This window comes from Salvelinus fontinalis, chromosome 9, assembly GCF_029448725.1.
Source record: "Salvelinus fontinalis isolate EN_2023a chromosome 9, ASM2944872v1, whole genome shotgun sequence".
NCBI classification, from domain to species: domain Eukaryota; kingdom Metazoa; phylum Chordata; class Actinopteri; order Salmoniformes; family Salmonidae; genus Salvelinus; species Salvelinus fontinalis.
In genome coordinates, this window is record NC_074673.1 from 33,772,771 (window position 1) to 33,793,734 (window position 20,964).

The window sequence follows — 20,964 nt, forward strand, 5'->3', positions numbered from 1 at the left end:
GCCAATTACGCACGGCTTTTACGCGGTCACCCCCTATATCCACCCCCGAGCTGGAAATGCGGTAACCCAGGAAGGAAACGGCTTGTTTAGAAAACTCACATTTCTCCGCCTTCACGTACAAGTCATGCTCCAGCAGTCGCCCAAGAACCTTGCGCACCAGAGACACATGCGCGGCGCGTGTAGCAGAGTAGATCAAAATATCGTCAATATACACCACCACACCCTGTCCGTGCAGGTCTCTGAGAATCTCGTCAACAAAGGATTGAAAGACAGCTGGAGCATTCTTTAACCCGTACGGCATGACGAGGTACTCATAATGGCCCGATGTAGTACTAAACGCGGTTTTCCACTCATCTCCCTCCCGAATACGCACCAGATTATACGCGCTCCTGAGATCCAGTTTCGTGAAGAACCGTGCTCCGTGGAATGATTCCATCGCCGTAGCGATGAGAGGTAGTGGGTAACTAAAACCCACCGTGATGGAATTGAGACCTCGATAATCAATACACGGACGCAACCCACCATCCTTTTTCTTCACAAAAAAGAAACTCGAAGAGACGGGTGACATGGAGGGCCGAATGAATCCTTGTCCCAGAGCTTCCGTGACATATGTCTCCATAGCCAACGTCTCCTCCTGGGACAAAGGATACACATGACTCCTGGGAAGTGCAGCGTTTACCTGGAGGTTTATCACGCAATCCCCCTGTCGATGGGGAGGTAATTGGGTCGCCTTCTTTTTACTGAAGGCGATAGCCAAATCGGCATACTCAGCGGGAATGCGCACGGTGGAAACCTGGTCTGGACTCTCCACCGTTGTCGCACCGATGGAAACTCCTACACACCTGCCTGAACACTCATCAGACCACCCCTGTAGAGCTCCCTGTTTCCACGAAATAGTCGGATTGTGAATAGCCAGCCAAGGAATTCCCAGCACTACCGGAAACGCAGGTGAATCGATAAGAAACAGATTAATCCGTTCCTTATGATTCCCCTGCGTAATCATCTCCAAAGGAATTGTGGACTCCCTGACCAGGCCTGACCCTAACGGTCGACTATCTAAAGAATGTACAGAAAAAGGGGGGTCAACCTTAACTAACGGAATCCTCAACCTCTGAGCGAGTCCGCGATCTATAAAATTTCCAGCTGCGCCTGAATTGACTAGCGCCTTATGCTGGAGAGAGGGAAAAAATTTAAGGAAGCATATTAACAAAAACATGTGACCAACAGGAAGCTCTGGGAGAGTGTGGTGCTGACTCACCTGAGGTGACCGAGGAGTGTTCTGCCTGCCCTCTCTATTCCCAGATGACCTCCTCCAGCACCGACCGGAAGTGTGCCCTCTTCGGCCACAACTGGTACAGGAGGAGCCTCCTCCGATCTCCCTAGATGCTGCCCCTCCTAGCTCCATCGGGATGGGAGCAGGAGGGTCAGGAGATGGAACGAACAGGACCCTTTCAGAACGTCCGCGAGCAGCTAGCAGATGGTCTAACCGGATAGACATGTCTATTAGTTCATCCAAACTTAGCGAAGTGTCCCGACAAGCCAGCTCTCTGCGGACGTCCTCTCTCAGGCTACACCTGTAATGGTCTATCAGGGCCCTGTCGTTCCATCCTGCTCCAGCAGCCAAGGTCCGGAAATCCAGCGCGAAGTCCTGCGCGCTCCTCGTCCCCTGTCGTAGATGGAACAGTCTCTCACCCGCCGCTCGGCCATCTGGAGGGTGATCAAACACGACCCGAAAACGGCGGGTGAACTCCGGGTAGTGACCCCTCGCTGAGTCGGCCCCGTTCCAAACTGCATTGGCCCACTCTAGGGCTCTACCCGTCAGGCAGGAGACGAGGACACTCACGCTCTCCTCATCCGAGGGGCCGGTCGAACGGTGGCCAGGTACAGGTCTAATTGTAGCAGGAATCCCTGGCACCCCGCCGCCGCTCCATCGTACTGGCTAGGAGGCGTAATACGCAACGCGCTGGTACCGGGTCCCGCTGGAGGAGATGGTAATGGTGCTGGAGGGAGGGTAGGTGGGCTTGTAGTGTTTGTAGGGAGACCACTCCTCTCCCAACGATCCATCCTCTCCATCATAAGATCCATTGCTGATCCAATACGATGAAGGATGGACGTGTGATGAAGGACTCTCTCCTCCATCGTGGGGAGAGGGGTGGTCGCTGCTCCTGCTGGCTCCATTCGTGGGTGCGGGCTTCTGTTACGCTCGATGAGGATAAAGGTAAGGAGTCAGGCGCAGAGAGCAAAGGTAACGGGAAAAAAACCACTTTTAATGTCCACCCAGAAATACAACTGGTAATGTCAAAAAAACATTGGCGTACAACTCCAACCTGAATAAAGTCCAAAACTGGAAACATAAATTCAGTCTGTGGTAAATCCCAATGAAAAATAGCAACCTCAACATACAAACAGAGAAACAAGCCCGCACAAACATAAACGGGCTAAACGAACTTAAATAACCCCACCCTAACAACCAAACACTAAACAGGTGAAATCAATTAGACAAAAACAAACGAAAAGGAAAAAAGGATCGGTGGCAGCTAGTAGACCGGCGACGACGACCGCCGAGCGCCACTCGAACAGGAAGGAAGGCCACCTTCGGTAATACTCGTTACAGTATCTCCCTTTCCCTTTCCCGTTGTTGAATCGTGTTAAATAAATATATTTTATATTTGAGATTCTTCAAAGTAGCCTCCCTTTGTCTTGATGACAGCTTTGCACACACTTGGCATTCTCTCAACCAGCTTCATGAGATAGTCACCTGGAATGCATTTCGATTAACAGGAGTGCCTTGTCAAAAGATAATTTGCTTTATTTCTTGCCGCCTTGAGCCAATCAGATTGTGTTGTGACAAGGTAGGGGTGATATACAGAATATAGCCCTATTTGGTAAAAGACCAAGTCCATATTATAGCAAGAACAGCTCAAATAAGCAAAGAGAAACAACAGTCCGTCATTACTTTAAAACATGAAGGTCAATACGGAAAATGTCAGGAATTTAAAACGTTTCTTCAAGTGCAGTCATAAAAACCATCAAGTGCTATGATGAAACTGGCTCTCATGAGGACCGCCACAGGAAAGGAAGACCCAGAGTTACCTTTGCTGCAGAGAATAAGTTCATTAGAGTTACCAGCCTCAGAAATTGCAGCCCAAATAAAGTTTTCACAGAGTTACCTTTATTTAACTAGGCAAGTATTTTAAGAACAAATTGTTATTTACAATGACGGGCCTACCAGGGCCAAAGCCGGACGACACTGGGCCAATTGTGCGCCGCCCTATGGGACTCCCAATCACGGCTGGATGTGATACAGCCTGAATGGTTGAATTGCTACAAAGAAACCACTACTAATGGACACCAATAAGAAGAAGAGACTTGCTTGGGCCAAGAAACACGAGTAATGGACATTAGACCGGTGGAAATCTGACCTTTGGTCTGATGAGTCCAAATGTGTGATTTTTGGTTCCAGCCACCGTGTCTTTGTGAGATGCAGAGTTGGTGAACGGATGATCTCCGCAAAAGTATTCCTCATGAAGCTGGTTGAGAGAATGCCAAGAGTATCAAGGCAAATGGTGGCTACTTTGAAGAATCTAAAATGTAACATATATTTTGATTTGTTTAACACTTTTTTGGTTACTACATGATTCCATTGTTTTGATGTCTTCACTGTTATTCTACAATGTAGAAAATAGTAAAAATAAAGAAAAACCCTTGAATGAGTAGGTGTGTCCAAACTTTTGACTGGTACTGTAGGAATGAAGGAAATGTAGGACCTTATAATGGCATTGTTGTCATATGACCCGTAGTCAAGTTTTGTTTCTGACATGGTAAAATAATGAGGCCAAAAGGGTAAGGACATTCAGTAACTCTGCTGGGCTGTCTATTTTACCATTTACAATTTCTACAGTATTAATTTGTTGTTCATGGCATATTTTTGCAGTTTGCGCTGTGATATATCTGCATGGATAGGATGAAATAGTTGTAAATGATGAAAGGGATACTGAAATCACTACTAATTAGTATTATAATATGGTAACTATTATAGAATTAACATCAACCTGAGCAGGTTTCATTTTGCAGGAGATGGGATTGTGTTCCTGTGTTAGTCAGCTGATTTTCTGTGGTGGAAAGAGTGTCACAGGCAGACGGAAAGCCCTGTGGGTTTGTGTTACTTAGGAGTCAATGGGACAAATAGATAAGCACAGCACATTCCGTTGATTACACAATTGGAAAGAGGCTAACTTCCCCTCTTCTCACAGTAAGGAAGAGCTGTGTCTCTGCTGTGTGTGACTTTCTACAGTCCCGTCCTCTCATTAGATTTACATGGAGAAGAGGCAGGACACTGAAGCAGCATTCATCTACACCACCGCTACTGTAGCAGTGTGAAATATCTATTCAGTCTTTCATCCAGCTCTGTATCTCCCGTGGATGGTTTATATAGTAGTCGTGTGTGTAAAGTCCTATGTTGTGGTAGCTTTGAAAAACAGAGGGGGAACTGTGATCTGTGTTGTATTAATCATAGTCCAGCTCCCTAGCTTTCCCCGTATCACACATGTGTGTAATTAGAGGATATTTGTGCTTTAAGCAAGGCTCTGTTGCCTGGAAATGGAAGAGTGGCTCCTGTGATGAACCCCCTGTTAATAGGACTACCTTTGATCTGGATGGAACATGGAGAGCTTGCAGAACGCGCAGGTTTTAATTATGAAATACATGAAAAATAGATGGCGCACTAAATGCCAGCCATGACTGCAGTGATTTGCTGTAGCAGCAAGTGTAGTGAGCTTACATCTGCTGTTGTTTTAATTCTCTCGCTCTCTGTCTTTCTCTCTCGCTCTCTCTCTGTCTTTCTCTCTCTTGCTCTATGTTTCTCTCTCTCTTGCTCTTGCTCTATTTCTCTCTCTCTCTCGCCCTGTCTCTCTGTCTTTCTGTCTTTCTCTCTCTCTCTTCTCCAGTGCTGCTCACAAACCTCCAGACAACTCTCACGCTGCTGCCTCTCCCTGTTTCAAGCAGCAGAAAGTGTTCAATAAGAGCAGGATATTAATTAGAGTATTGACGGACATGTAATTCATCTCCCAGGATGTGTTATTACATGGGAGGCTTCAGAAGGCCAGTTTGCATTATTGGCCTACTCTCTCCCTTCTGAACAATTACAGACAAGTCCTTATCAGCACACACTTCCGTCCACTCTTCTGAGACCTGGGAGGACACATACGTAACAAGAAGCTTCTCAATGGACTCAGTAGACACGTGCCTATTTGCTCAGCATTTATACTTATGGACCAGAGTTCCTCCACGTGACCTACCCAATACTAGATAAGAGTGATGGTATGAAATGTATGTCGTTTTGAAAAATCTTCAGAGGTTTTCTTTGCCTCCTTAATGTGTCATTTTGAAATAGGTACCTGCTGGACAGCTCTGTTAACTACTTGTCATGGGACAGACTATCAGTGCACACAGCAGTTCCTTTGTGTACAACATGTTATAAATATAGTACTGTAGGCCTATCTTGACTTGTAAGAATTGGAAGGAAAGAGTTTTGCAGGGGTAGATATGAAGATAAAATATGTTGTACATGACAGGTGAGAAGTCCAGAGACTAGATTCTTATCAGGATTGTGACAGGTCAGTCTGATGAGCACCTCACTAGCAGCATGATATCTGTGATAGTGATATAGACCTCTGGGAAACGCAGTCTAGCAGCATGATATCTGTGATAGTGATATAGACCTCTGGGAAACGCAGTCTAATAGCATGTGAACTGCTTTTGTGGTTTCCTGTAGAGATGTCTGTGTGGCGAGACATCCTTAGTGCTGCACATGCACAACAACAGCAGACCACACAGAGAAGAACCCGTAGCTTTGAAAAGGGTGATCGGAGAGCTTTATCTCCTTTGTTAGTTATTTTTCTAGGCCTACTGAATAGGTTAGCCCAAGGGAGCACATTGCAAAAAAATTATCTAGTATTGCAAGTTTGACATTTAATGACTGCGATATGATTAACTCCAGTATGAATAATATATATGTATTACATTGCTACATGTGTAGGATTCAGTTAATTCTGAACTTCTGAATTAATAAGGTCTTATCCTCAGGGAACGGTTGGGTTGTCTGGGTCTCAGCTTGAACCTGGGAGAACTTCCTTCTGTAACCTTTCTGAGGTGATGCAGGAATGTGTAAGCATGTTGGCTTTCCTTTCCAGTGAGGACGGGAGGAGATTGGCTATAGCGAGAAGTGTATGAGCCCTTTGCTCGCTTAACTTTTCTGGCCACCGTTCAGTTCCATTCTCTCGACGATCTCAAGGTCTTCCTATTCTAGGTATTCCTGTTAAAAGTCTGAAGAAATGATTGTTCTGTGTGTGTTTCACAGAAAGAAAGTACATTCTAGCAGGAATTCATTTTCTGAACCTAGGTCAGAGGTCACAGCCTCTAACCCTCAGACTGACGGACATTCTGTTTCCTCTCTCATGTCCAGTTCTGCTCTAGCCTCTCCCGAGTCATGTATAATTCACGATCCACCGGATGTTGCAGCAACACTCCATCGTAACTCCTCCTCCACATTTACTGGATTGGTTGAGCAGTGCAGAAGAGAACCTCCCTAATAGTTTTTTTCTTCTCATCAAGACCAGTATGTTTCAACATCTGCTACGTTAGGTTAGTTCTGCTCTGGCTTTTGTGGGTGACCCTTGGCGAGCACTTGAGATACACCATATCATTCGATAAATAAAAGCATACATTTACTACTGTAATGTTTGTTTGTCATATATATTATTATAATCCTTGCGAGGAAGTATGTACTCTAGAATCCATGGAGTCCAACTGTGTTGTTTTGTGTGAGCCTATGAACGCATCCAGTAGTGGTCAATGCAGGCTGGTGTGCAGTACAGTGCATCAGGGTGGTCTGGAAGGGCTGTATTTATGGTTCAGGCTGAGATGGTATTGGGTTTCATATGTGGTTCAGGCTGGATCCTAGGGAGATTACTGAGAACCGGGAACTGCCTGCTCAGATACTCCAAACACAGAGAAGCCTGCCTGTGTTGTGCCCCTGGCCTCACTTTGACCAGCGCTGAGGGGCTTCCTGTATCCTCTGGCCTCCAGGGACCAGCTCTCAGAGGGGAGTTACATTACAGGCAGGATCAAAGAAAAGCATTTCAAAGCAGGAGAAACACTGTCGTTTGGCTTTTCCCCAGCACAACTCAACAGAGCATCACACAGAAACATTGAACAAAATGCCAGACTTTTTTTTAATGAAAAGGAAGTTGTTCATTTTTAAAAGCATTTCGCTACACCCACAATAACATCTACTAGATATGTGTATGCGACCAATAATATTTGATTTGATTTGATTATATATTTTTTCTTCAAGTACTTTTCTTGAAACTCTGCTCACCTTTATTGTTCCTCTGAGTGTGTTAGAAAACAACACTTGGCAGTCAGCTACGGTGTTAAAGATTCACAACTTATTTACTATCATTGTAAATATTAATATTGCATTGTTGTTCTGAACCTTCCTCCACTCGATGGCCTCTAACAAAATTGCCACGCAATCCCTCATTAAGGCCGGGAACGTTGCGGCAGCGTTACGGGACTGTCTGGTGACGCTCACCATTTGTTTAAGCACTCAGCTGAGGGAACCTAGGCTGCGGCTTCTCACCAATAACAATAGCGCTTATCGCTCCACTCCCTGCGGTACAATTAAAATTCTGTCAGAGTGTTCAATCTGCCTCCCAGCCATGCCTGCTGTTCCCGTGGCCCTCCTGGGCCACGTCTATTCCTCTGCCACTATGTATAATTCACGAGCCACCACACAGCTCCAAACACACAGCACTGAGGGTTCACCTGGAGACTCACAGGACCAATAAAGCAGAACTACCCTGGGGGAGAACCGTACAGGAGTCTGGCAAAAATACTGTAGGGAGGGAAGAGTCTGCAAGGGCTCTATCTGGTGATCAGTGGGTCACTGATCATTTCAGATATCCAGGCTTAGAGAAATATATTAAAGAGAAATATATGGAGAAATATAGGCTTGTTTTTTTCTCCCTCTTTCTCCTCTCTTCTCTTGAAAGACAATTGTGGTGTCCTCTAAAACTAATTTGGATGTAAATCTTCTATTTGCAGATAATTCCATAGCGATGCATTGGAGTAACCTGTTGAGCTCTCTGAGTGGTTGCTTTTAGTTAAAACCAATTAGAAATGACCAGAAATAACAGCGCCTGGAGACAGAGAAGTCATTTTTCTCTTACGCCTCCCCAGATAGTTGGCCTCTCCATGGATTAAGTGTTTTAGTATATTAGGGGGCAGCTGATTAGAATCATTATGCTTTTTTAATCATTACATTTTTGCATTTATAGTTTATACCAGTATAATAAGGCTAAGTGTGTCACTGCAGAAGGGACGCTTATTGGAATTACTTTGTGTATGAAACTTAGCCTTCCTAAAGACTGCCAAAGTTAGAACACTGCACTGATCTCCCTAATTGAGCTCTTACAGCGTATTGTGTATAGTATGTAATTATTCATTGTATTGGGAACTCAATACAGTATATTGTACTCTTTTCTCTGTATGGAATGATCATTTGGAAGTAAACTACTTTGAAAGTGAATGGTATCTACAGTTTCGATGTGTATTAGATAAGAGGGCCCTAGTAATGGACTCTGATGGGCTTTGAGTACCTGTATCCAATAGCCCATGATTCCAGGAGAATACTTCTACTCCCTACCTGACACCAGTGTGTGGGGCCTCCTGTATCTGGGACTGCTGTGCTGGTTTGGCCTGGTCTGATCCGTGCTGGCCGTGTCCTTGTGCGTGTTGGGCGTGGAGCGTTGGCGTGCTGAGCAGAGCGGAGCGGGAAGCGGACTGGAGGAAGTGTGCCTCCATGTCTCCCCAGACTGAGCAGTGAATGATGATAAGTGAGGAGCTCCAGTCAATGAATCAAGCAGCAGGAAGGCAGAGAGCAGCCAGGGGGAGAGTGTGACGTCCCCACGGGAGGGGCCTCGCATTAGGAACTTCCTCGTCTGTGTGTTTCTGGCACAGGTTAAATGAATCGCTCCCATTAGCGTGCTGAGAGGACAGCTCCATTATATGAAGGAGACTGTAACTTTGAATGTCACGGTGCAACAACCCCTGAGCGCACCGGCGTCTCCCAGGGAGGGAGGGCGACAATAACCATCCATGATAATCATTCCCTGTCAAGCTTTAAGGAACCTGAAATTATGACATACGGCCTGTCGCGTGCCTCAGACTTCATTACAGTGCTGTCACTTTGAGCTGCAGTGCTGGAGAAGCACCACTCCGATGCCTGGCCCCAGCCCGCTCCCCTGCCCGCTTCACTCCTGTTTCAGTGGCATGTTTACAGGATGTGTGCCCCCCTGCAGATAGATGTGGTGGAGGTTAACCTCCAGCCGTCTGCACACAGTCTCCTTTCAGATTTGACGAGGGGACGATTCTCATGAGAAGAGACTGGAGAGAACATGTTGAGGAGCAGAATGTGTGCTGTGAATGTTTACCACTCTGAGGTGGAATCAGAATGATCAAAGACTTCCAGGTGACAGCTGTCCCCTCCTTCCATTGTGACAAATGGTAATCTCTACTAGATAATTCAGTAATCAAATGAGGGAAGTTTCATGTAACAAAATGAAACGCTAATAAAATGTATTGACTAAAGGGAACATCACTGTAATGGCCATTGATTTGTATACACCCTACTTTGGTCTTTTAATGACAAGCTTGTTGTGTTAGATTGTCTGTCTGCCAAGGAGAGACTCACCTACAAAGTGACCTCTGAACCTGCCATCCAGTAGAGTAGACATACACTGGCAGGCATCACCAATGTCAGTGCCCAGAGCCTAGCCCCACCCTCCCCTCCCACAGCCTGATTCACTCATTGGCTCTGCGGCCCCTTCCCCCATGCCACCTCCAATCAGAGTTCTCTGAATGACACATAGAGGAAGTGGGCTAGCTTTCCACCCCTTCCTCCTCTCCCCTCCCCTGCCTAGCAACAGGCCATTTTTCTAAGCGAGCATGTAACTGTTTTGAGACAGTAATGATTTCCTCCTCTATGTCCAAGTAAATCTTTGGTGTAACGATTTTCATATCTCTTAGTGACATTGACATAATGGCTGTTTGTGATTTGGGGAGGATGGAAGACTGATAGCTGATAGGACTGAGCCGGCAGGATTCAGATGGGGCTGACATACAGTGTAGTGTAGTGCAGAGCATTGTAGTGAAGTGCATTGTACGGTAGTGTAGTGTAATGTAGGCTAGTGTAATGTAGTGTAGTAAAATGAAGTGTATGGTAGTTTAGTGTAAGATAGTGTAGTATAATGTAGGGTAGTGTAGTGTACTGTAATGTAATAATGCAGTGTTATGTAGTGTAATATAATGTAGGGTAGTGTAGTATAGTATAATGTAGTGTAATGTAATGTAATTTAATGTAGTGTAATAGAATGTAGTGTAGTGTAGGTTAGTGTAGTATTAATGTTGTGTAGGGTAGTATAATGTGGTGTACTGCCATGGAATGTATTGTAGTATAATGTAGTGTACCTTAGTGTAGTGTAATGTAGTGTAGTATAATATAGTGTAATGTAATATAATATAATGTAGTTTAGTGTACTTTTGTGTAGTATAAGGTAGTGTAGTATAATGTTGTGTAGGGAAGTGTACTGTAGTGTAGTATAATGTAATCTAGTGTAGTGTAATCCTTCACTCATGCTGCCAAACATACCCTTGTAAAACTGACTATCCTTGACTTCGGCGATTTACAAAATTTACAACACTCTACTCAGCAAATTGGATGTAGTCTACCACAGTGCCATTCGTTTTGTCACCAAAGCCCCAAATACTACCCACCACTGCAACCTGTATGCTCTCGTTGGCTGGCCCTCGTTTCATACTCGTTGCCAAACCCACTGGCTCCAGGTCATCTACAAGTCTTTGCTAGGTAAAGTCCCGCCTTATCTCAGCTCACTGGTCACCATAGCAACACCCACCCGTAGCACACGCTCTAGCAGGTATATTTCACTGGTCATCCCCAAAGCCAACTCCTACTTTGGCCGTCATTCCTTCCAGTTCTCTGCTGCCAATGACTGGAACCGATTGCAAAAATCACTGAAGCTTGAGCCTTATATCTCCCTCACTAACTTTAAGCAACAGCTGTCAGAGCAGCTTGCCGATCATTGCACCTGTACATAGCCCATCTGTAAATAGCCCACCCAACTACCTCATCCCCATATTGTTATTTATTTTTTTGCTCCTTTGCACCCCAGTATCTCTACTTGCACATTCATCTTCTGCAAATCTATCACTCCAGTGTTGAATTGCTAAATTGTAATTATTTTGCCACTATGGCCTATTTGTTGCCTTACCTCCCTAATCTTACTACATTTGCACACACTGTATGTACATTTTTCTATTGTGTTATTGACTGTACGTTTGTTTATCCCATGTATAACTCAGTGTTGTTTGTGTCGCACTGCTTTGCTTTATGTTGGCCAGGTTGTAAATGAGGTTGTAAATGAGAACTTGTTCTCAACTGGCCTACCTGGTTAAATAAAGGTGAAATAAAACATTTAAAAAAATTATGTAGTGTAGTATAGGGTAGTGTAGTATAATGTAGTGTAGTGTAGTATAATATAATGTTGTTTAGTGTAATGTAATATAATGTGATGTAGTATAATGTAGTGTAGTGTAGGGTAATATAATGTAGTGTAATGTAGTGTAGTATAATGCAGTGTAGTATAATGTAATATAATGTAGTGTATTGTACATTCATGTAGTGTAGTATAATGTAGTGTATTATAATGTAGTGTATTATAATGTAGTGTTGTGTAATGTTGTGTAGTATAATGTAATGTAGTATAGTGTAATGTAGTGTAGTATAATGTAGTGTACAGTAATATAATGTAGTTTAATGTGGTGTAGTATAATGTAGTTTAGTATATTGTAGTGTTGTATAATGTAGTGTTGTGTAATGTTGTGTAGTATAATGTAATGTAGTATAGTGTAATGTAGTGTAGTATAATGTAGTGTACAGTAATATAATGTAGTGTAGTGTAGTATAATGTAGTGTAGAGTAATATAATGTAGTGTAGAATAATGTAGTGTAGTGTAATATATGCAGTGTAATGTGGTGTAGTATAATGTAGTGTAATATAATGTAGTGCAGTTAAATGTAATGTAGTATAATTTTGTGGAGTACAATTTTGTGTAATGTAGTGTAGAGGACTGTAGGGTAGTATAATGTAGGGTAATATAGAGTAATGTTGTATAATGTAGCATATTGTAGTCTAGTATAATGTAGTATTGTATAATGTAGTTTAGTATAATGTAATGTAGTATAATGTAGTGTCGTATAATTAAGCAATAAGACATGAGGGGGCGTGGTTTATGGCCAATATACCACGGCTAAGGGCTGTTCTTATGCACGACTTAAAGCGGAGTGCCTGGATATTGCCCATATACCACAACCCCCTGAGGTGCCTTATTGCTATTATAAACTGGTTGCCAACATAATTAGAGCAGTTAAAATATATGTTTTGTCATACCCGTGATATGCAGTCTAATATACCACTGCTGTCAGCCAATCAGCATTCCGGGCTCGACCCACCCAGTTTATAATGTAGAGTAGTGTAGGGTAGTATAATGTAATGTAGTGTAGTATAGGATAGTGTAATGTAGGGTAGTATAATGTAGTGTAGTGTGGTATGTTTTAGTGCAATGGTTTCACACTTTTTGACCCACGACCCCTAAAAAGGAGTGTCAAAGCTCGCAAATGCACAATTGTTACGCAAATGTAGCCTGTCAATACAGCCATAAACGGTGATGCATTTTCAGAATGCAATATATAGAAATTAACTCTGTTTTCCACCTGCATTTTGAGCTGAAAGTCATTTATGGTAGCAACCAATATCAATTACGGATATGTCATTTCTCTAGAGTCCAGATCAAGCAGGATCATATGGCCTACCTGTATGGAGCAGAGGTTGGAAAGCATGGTCTATCTGTAGCCTTTTTCTACCTCACAAATATCGTAACAAATTCATCAGAGTATGTTACATCTTCATCCCGTAAGTACTGAAGGCATTTCAATGCTACAGCCACCTTTAGACATATATCCAGTAGCGACCCAAACTAGGCATATCTGAAATGTGAAAATTATCAATTAAATTGCCAGGTTCTGGCAAAGATGCATCTGTAGCAGATTGCTAACTGTATTATATTTGGATAATATAAATGTACTGTTTTTGGCAGGCAGAACTGGATAAAATGAAACCAGTTCTTTTCGGTCACTAATCTGGATATGGGCACACCTGCCTTTGCGCACCAATGCTGATGAACAGTCAAGACACACAACTTTTTAGTTCTGAAGCACAGATGAGATGTTTATTGAGAGAATAATTATGTGCAATAACGTAGGTCTATGTTAATAACCAGATAGATCAGGCAAAGGTATACATATAAAATACAAATTGTATATGTAGCCTATTAGAATATGTATTTTCGTCATTCAGTTTCAAATTTGCGACCCCCCAAAACCTTATTGCGAGCCCCCAGTTTGAGAACCACTGGTGCAGTGTAAGGAGAAACAGGGAGAGCAGGGATTAAGTCACACAGAGTTGCTGGACTAGTTGCTGGACCTCAGCCATATTCAGAGAATTAGGAACTGAAAGAGAACAAAATCTGCTCTTACTGTACTTCTTAGTTTGTCCACTTCCACTATTACAAGCAATGCTCTGGAGAGTGACTATCCCCTTATCTAAGGGTTCACAATGTTCATTCTTTAGTTGTATCTGGTCTAATGCTTTTTCTGGGGGAAACAAAATGTTGAGATACATTTCCAACTTTTACGGAACAGTGAGCTGATTTAATATTGTGATCTAATGGAAAGAATGTGACTCAGCCATGCTTTTTCCACCAATTTCCTTACATTCGAAGTGTGAAATTGTGTTGTGCATTTTCATTGAAATAGCTGGAGTATATCTCATACTTTAGTATCGTATGTCTAACAATAACCAGAGCCCGATTTACAAAGTCTCAAAATGTCTGTTTTATGTGTCTATAATACAGTTTGTAAGATCTGAAGAGAAGCCAGGAAAAAGCCCCTGATACTGTATATCCCCAACATGAAACCAGAGAGGTTCCTTACATGGAACCTCTTACAACACCTTGACTCCACCACTCCCTCATGGCCTCTGAGGCTAACACTGAATACCCTTAGTTGATTGAGATCTGGAATTAAAAGGAGGATTACCGATTGTTTTTTATTCTTGTGTAATGACTCAGTTGGACAATTCGTTTGGCCGTGAGCACTGGAACAATGCTGTAGCCTGATCACAGAGACATGGCCCCTAGGCTGCTTTTTCCCCTCTCTCTTTCTGCTCAATGGACCTGATATCCAATGTGTGTCTGTGTACAGAGAGCTGACAAGCTTACAGTATTTGTTTTCCCCCTCGTTGCTCTTTGACTCGTTTCCCCTCAAACATGTCTGAAACATTGTTATCTCCGGCCAGTTGCCGGAGAATTATTGAATCATGTCAGCCCGCCATCCCCTGAGTTTCAGATGCAAGCTGTAGAAAAATTAGCCATTGCTTCCGCATGACAAGTGGGATCTATTAGTGTTCTTTCGCCCTGCAAAGCATGAGCATCGGAGCCTCCTGGGGCCCATGGTTGCCTGTGCGCTGGCCCTCGTCGGACTCTCAGGGCATTAGGCCCACGCTGCAGACGAGAGCGGCTGCAGCCGGAGACAAAGCTGGGGCCAGGGAGGCTCATCAGATGAGTTGACACCCGAAGGGGGGAAGGCTGAGGACTGCCAGTACCACTCCCTTTCTGCCTCACCCTCAGAAACACACGTCTGACTCAGAGTGAAGTCACAGCGCCGCCGTCCTGTCTTCCGCTCTGGGGAACAGACTTACTCATGTACAGACTATAGGCCCTGTGAGGTCACACATGGGGGCATTATAGTGTTTGTGCAAATTTGTATTCTAGACTTGAATAGTAAAAAAATACAAAAAAATCATGATCTGGATGCTGTCCGTGGGGTTTGAGCAACCTTGCCAGGGTTGTTGCTATGGGTTTTTCAGTAGGAGGGCTGTAGGTGGGCCAGTCACACCACTGCCCTGAGCCTGCATGGGACCTCTATGATCTCTGTGACCTAGCCAAGAGACAGGAGAACCACAGGGCCACAGCAGCACAGTCACATAGCAACACAGCCATGTGGCGTTAGGTGTTAAGTTAGGTGTAACGGATTAAGAACGTAACGTAAGCTCACTCCACAGCTAGCTTGAAATGTTGCGGATGGAGCCATCCAAGAGGTACCTTTTGGGTGGCTTTAACCATTGGAACGTTGTTAAGAAGGGCGGTCACATGTGTGGCGAAGCAGAGGATCACTGGTTCGAGCCCAGTATTGGGCAGTTGGACAGTGGAGGAAGCTAAGCTGTTAGCAGCACACTGACCCCCGTTATATAGGCACAGGAATATTGTATGACTGTCCTCAATTTTCAGATTTAATGTGGTTCTAACAAGTCTGTTTCTCTTTATTTTTCAGGTATTTCAGTAACAAAGAAGACACATACCTGTGAGTACAAACCATCTGATAGCATGAATTCCACTTGTTGTTCGAAATGAATACCAAAATGATTGAAATATGGACATTAGCCTACATTATTGCAAAACTATAATGGAATACAACAACATAACATATTAGCTACTGGCCTGCTTTTATAAAACCACCTATTTTCAAATCAGACACAGCAGTATACCTTATACTTAGGATGAAAGAGATTCAATGATTGTATTTTTTTATTACTACTGTATGTACTGTAGTATTCTCATATCACACATTGACCTCCAACAGCAACATGACCTCGTACTTTGACATTTTCCCAAGTCAACTTTTCTTTATTATTGCAATTCTTCATTATTTCCTATCTATGTGCAGAACTGGAGAGAATATTTTAATAACGGCAGAGAGGAAATTGAAATGATATGTAGTCATATGACTGTCTGAAATCATGCTCTGATATCCCAGCCAGACAGTTTGCTGAAGCTCCTCTTTGTTCTCTGCAAGGCTTGCAACTTAAACAAATACAAGGATGTGGTTTGTTTGAAACCTTTAGAGGCTGGGTTAACTACAAGTGCTGTGCATTTCTCAAAGAGAGATGCTATCAGAGAAATACAGAGATACAGGAATGGTTTGTGACACAGCATGGTGCTATGAATGCTATGTAAACGCCAACAGTAGGCCATCTCAGAGATTCTCTGCCTCTTACCTGAAGCCACACAATATTTATGTTGAAAAATTATGGTTTCCTAGAGATCTGTTCAGTTGAAGACTGTAGATATGACATAAATGTATACAAAAACATAAATGCATATAAAAACTGTAGCTCAGGTTATTGTGTGTGTGTGTGTGTGTGTGTGTGTGTGTGTGTGTGTGTGTGTGTGTGTGTGTGTGTGTGTGTGTGTGTGTGTGTGTGTGTGTGTGTGTGTGTGTGTGTGTGTGTGTGTGTGTGTGTGTGTACGTCTCCATCTGTGTGTGTATAAGTGGGAGAGACGAGCTCTGAAGGTTATGCTTTCTCTCTGTTCATCACAATGAAACTTGTGGAGAGGGAAGACCGTAGGGCTTCTCTGTAAAAGTGGACTGACTGTCTCAGGGTTAGATCGCTCCCTGTAAAACACAAAAAAGTGGTCTTTGGCCTGCAATAGCTGGTCCTCTAGCCAGCCCTACCTGAGTGAAGCAGTCACATAAACTCTGTCTCTGAAAATAACGTTACGGTCAGGTAGATGTTTGTGTTAAGCTATTTGCCCGGCCAGAGGGATGAATGGAGTGTTTGTTTGAAGTGTGTGTGTTTGATTTTCAACCTCTTCTCCTCTGTAAGGTAAAACAGAGTCCTTTGACCATTTATCCGATAACCCACTGCTGTCTTAATTAGACCAGAGCTAAGCACCTCTACACCGGAAGGGGCCTCAAATCAAAGAGCATGATTTAGGAGTCTGGGTTCAAAGCCCTGGGCAGAGACTGGACTGCACACTTTCATTTCAATTAGAAATATTCAAATCTGATGCGTGTCAAGAAATCAAAGTAAAGAGCTTTAACAAGTCGCTGATTGATATGCCGTGAAGTCAGGAAGAGGCGATAGTCCTGAGTCAAAAGATGTGTATGCACAGGGAATGATTCAAAGGACAGTTAATGGTCACGGACACTGTGATGGAAGATCTGGTGGATTAGGAGAGGAGCTCTAGTACTTCTGGCTGGAGTAGTCATAATGAGGTGGATATACAGTAGCTCCACCCAACATGGTGGTTTAAGGCTGGCTATTCTGGGGCACTATTTATGTCTCTCCAGCTACCTACACCCTGACTACCATCACTTCAGTCAGACTGGGCTCTCCTATTGCGTCTCCTGCAGGGCCAGACTGGCCAGTGTTGAGTGTCTCTGTGGTCTTAGCTGAGCAGACTCAGGGAGAAACCTCCCTCCCCATCCATTCAGCCCAGAGAGCCCAAAGACAGAGCCCATCCCTCTATCTTATCTCTCTCCTCTCTTCCTGCCTGAGTGATCAAACCCCTGGAAGCTCCCTGCCAGGCCGCCACGCCAGCCAGTCCCCTCATCAATATAAATTACAGGGGCAGCTGTTCCCTGGCAGACGTTTCTCTCCTCCACTTTCCTCCTACATTTACGTTTAGATTTTACATTTTAGTCATTTAGCAGATGCTCTTATCCAAAACGAATTCTCCTCTCTCCTATACGTCTGGGCACTTCAGTCTATGAAGTGAAGTATTTTGGATGGTAATGGACACTTCATGTGCTGCTGACCATCATGGTCTCTCAGCATTCAGACTGTGAAAGAGAATGAGAGTAAATTCACAGGCCTGGGCTGGAGCCTCTACCTCCATCCACCATTTGGGGTGGTCCAACTCCAGCAGGCCATATAACTTTAACCACAAAGCTATAATTCTCAGTAAGGAATCAAGTATGGTTTTCCATACATTTTCGCTGACAGCTTTATAGAGAATGTGTTTATTTGGTCCTACTGCAAGGCAGAGTGAGCTGTAGAAGGGCCCTAAATTGTGAAGTTTGGCAGCTGTATTTAGACTCATGATAAACAATTACAGTGCCTTCATAAATCCAACACAACACATCACTGAGTACCACTCTTCATATTTTTAAGCATGGTGGTGGCTGTATCATGTTATGGGTATGCTTGTCATCGGCAAGGACAAGGAAGTTTTTTAGAATAAAAATAAATGGAATAAAGCTAAGCACATGTAAAATCCTAAAGAAATACCTGGTTCAGACTGCTTTCCAACAGACACTGGGAGACAAATTCACCTTTCAGCAGGACAATAACCTAAAACCCAAGGCCAAATCTACACTGGAGTACCAAGACAACATGGGATGTTCTTGAGTGGCATAGTTACAGTTTTGACTTACATCGGCTTGAAAATCTATGGCAAAACTTGAAAATGTCTGTCTAACCAACTGGACAGAGCTTGAAGACTTTTTAAAAGAATAATGTGCAAATATTGTACAATCCAGGTGTGCAAAGCTCTTAGAGACATACAGCTGTAATGGCTGTCAAATGTGGTTCTAACATGTATTGACTCAGGGGGTTGAATACGTACAGTTGAAGTCGGAAGTTTACAAACACTTTGGAGTTGGAGTCATTAAAACTCGTTTTTCAACCACTCCACAAATTTCTTGTTAATAAACTATAGTTTTGGCAAGTCGGTTAGGACATCTACTTTGTGCATGACACAAGTAAGTTTTCCAACAATTGTTTACAGACAGATTATTTCACTGATAATTCACTGTATCACAATTCAAGTGGGTCAGAAGTTTACATACACTAAGTTGAATGTGTCTTTAAACAGCTTGGAAAATTCCAGAAAATGATGTCATGGCTTTAGAAGCTTCTGATAGGCTAATTGGCATAATTTGTGTACCTGTGGATGTATTTCAAGGCCTACCTTCAAACTCAGTGCCTCTTTGCTAGACATCATGGGAAAATCAAAAGAAATCAGCCAAGACCTCAGAAAAAAAATTGTAGACCTCCTCACGTCATTTTCATCCAAGCTCATCTGTACAAACAATAGTACGCAAGTATAAACACCATGGGACCACGCAGCCGTCATACCGCTCAGGTAGGAGACGCTGTAACGCTTGTCGTCGGTGGAAAGAAGAGTGGACCAAAGCGCAGCGTGGAAAGTGTTCATGATATTTATTACAAGAAACACTCAAACAAAAATAACAAATACAAAAACGAAAGCGAACAGTTCCGTCAGGCACAGACACTAAACAGAAAATAACACCCCACAAAACCCAAACGGAAAATCACAACTTATATATGATCCCCAATCAGAGACAACGATAGACAGCTGCCTCTGATTGGGAACCACACTCGGCAAAACAACAATGAAATAGAAAACATAGATTTTTCCATCCGAGTCACACCCTAACCCAACCTAACATAGAGAATAAAAAGGATCTCTAAGATCAGGGCGTGACAGACGCATTCTGTCACCTAGAGATGAACGTACTTTGGTGCGAAAAGTGCAAATCAATCCCAGAGCAACAGCAAAGGACCTTGTGAAGATGCTGGAGGAAACAGGTACAAAAGTATCTATATCCACAGTTAAAGGAGTCCTATATCGACATAACCTGAAAGGCCGCTCAGCAAGGAAGAAGCCACTGCTCCAACAGCGCCATAAAAATCCAGACTACGGTTGGCAACTGCACATGGGGACAAAGACTGTACTTTTTGGAGAAATGTCCTCTGGTCTGATGAAACAAAAATAGAACTGTTTGGCCATAATGACCATCGTCATGTTTGGAGGAAAAGGGGAGGCTTGCAAGCCGAAGAACACGGTCCCAACCTTGAACCACGGGGGTGGCAGCATCATGTTGTGGGGGTGCTTTGCTGCAGAAGGGCACTTCACAAAATAGATGGCATCACGAGGGAGGAAAATTATGTGGATATATTGAAGCAACATCTAAAGACATCAGTCAGGAAGTTAAAGCTTGGTCGCAAATGGGTCTTCCAAATGGACAATGACCGCAAGCATACTTCCAAAGTTGTGGCAAAATGGCTTACCCTCCCGGATCCGGATCCTCCTCATCAAAAAAGCTGACTAGCATAGCCTAGCCTAACGGGACAGGGATATCATATAATATAATTTTCATGAAATCACAAGTCCAATACAGCAAATGAAAGATAAACATCTTGTGAATCCAGCCATCATTTCCGATTTTTAAAATGTTTTACAGCGAAACAACAATATGTATTTCTATTAGCTAACCTCAATAGCCAAAGACTCAACCGCATATTTTCACCATGTTTCTACCGCATAGGTAGCTATCACAAAACCGACCAAATAGAGATATAATTAGTCACTAACCAAGAAACAACTTCATCATATTTGAGGTATAAATCAGTTAAACATTGCAGCTACCATCACAGCTACCGTCAGAAATAGAACCGAAGCAGCCAGAGTAATTACAGACACCAACGTCAAATACCTAAATACTCATCATAAAACATTTCTGAAAAATCGATGGTGTACAGCAAATTAAAGACAAACATCTTGTGAATCCAGCCAATATTTCCGATTTTTTAAGTGTTTTACAGCAAAAACACAATATAGCATTATATTAGCTTACTACAATAGCCTACCACACTACCACATTCATTCATCAAGGCACGTTAGCGATAGCAATAGGCACGTTAGCGATAGGGAATAAACCAGCAAAAGATATTCATTTTCACTAACCTTCATAAACCTTCATCAGATGACAGTCCTATAACATCAGGTTATACATACACTTATGTTTTGTTCGAAAATGTGCATATTTAGAGCTGAAATCAGTGGTTATACATTGTGCTAACGTAGCATCTTTTTCCCAGAATGTGCGGATATTTTTACGACACTCAACTATTCTGACCAAATAACTATTCATAAACATTACTAGATAATACATGTTGT

General features: G+C 43.1%; 1 protein-coding gene across 2 annotated transcripts in view; it reads left to right on the plus strand.

Moving 5' to 3' along the window:
* Positions 1-20,964, plus strand: part of LOC129862466 (nuclear receptor ROR-alpha A) — a 311,180-nt gene that overhangs the window by 179,297 nt on the left and 110,919 nt on the right. For both annotated transcript variants that reach the window (XM_055934178.1, XM_055934177.1), the window contains one exon: positions 15,530-15,559. In XM_055934178.1, coding sequence (XP_055790153.1) covers positions 15,530-15,559 — 30 coding nt within the window. The remainder of the gene's footprint in view (positions 1-15,529; positions 15,560-20,964) is intronic.